General features: G+C 61.6%; 1 protein-coding gene across 1 annotated transcript in view; it reads left to right on the top strand.

The window, feature by feature from the left end:
* The window catches only part of LOC104281083 (GDNF family receptor alpha-4), a gene marked incomplete at its 3' end in the record, with an annotated part of 13,567 nt that extends 13,035 nt beyond the window's left edge, over positions 1–532 (top strand). Inside the window, exon 4 of the mRNA XM_009878950.1 lies at positions 201–532. Coding sequence (XP_009877252.1) covers positions 201–532 — 332 coding nt within the window. The remainder of the gene's footprint in view (positions 1–200) is intronic.
* Between the last annotated feature and the right edge of the window lie 5 nt (positions 533–537).

The following is a 537-nucleotide window of genomic DNA, read 5'->3' on the forward strand; positions in this document are numbered from 1 at the left end:
AGGGGATTTGATCCTGCCAGGACACAGAGACCAAATGTGGACTTTACTCTGGCCCCTGCCTTCCTGGAGCGGGTGGTGGATCTCACGAAGGTGGCCATGGATGGGAGCAGGATGGGGATGAAAGTATCCACACAGGGGGATGATGATGCTGGCAGGGAGATCAACACAAAAACCCATCCCCATCTCCCACCACCCCACAGGGTCTGAGAACGAGGTGACGCAGGTGAACCGGTGTCTGGACGCCGCCAAAGCCTGCAACGTGGACGAGATGTGCCAGCGGCTGCGGACGGAGTATGTGTCCTTCTGCATCCGGCGCTTGGCCCGGGCTGACCCCTGCAACCGCTCCAAGTGCCACAAGGCTCTGCGCAAGTTCTTCGATCGCGTGCCGCCCGAGTACACCCACGAGCTGCTCTTCTGCCCCTGCGACGACACGGCCTGTGCCGAACGCCGGCGGCAGACCATCGTTCCTGCCTGCTCCTACGAGTCCAAGGAGAAGCCCAACTGCCTGGCGCCTCTGGACTCCTGCCGGGAAAACTA

Source organism: Apaloderma vittatum, unplaced genomic scaffold, assembly GCF_000703405.1.
Source record: "Apaloderma vittatum isolate BGI_N311 unplaced genomic scaffold, ASM70340v1 scaffold14981, whole genome shotgun sequence".
Lineage (NCBI taxonomy): Eukaryota > Metazoa > Chordata > Aves > Trogoniformes > Trogonidae > Apaloderma > Apaloderma vittatum.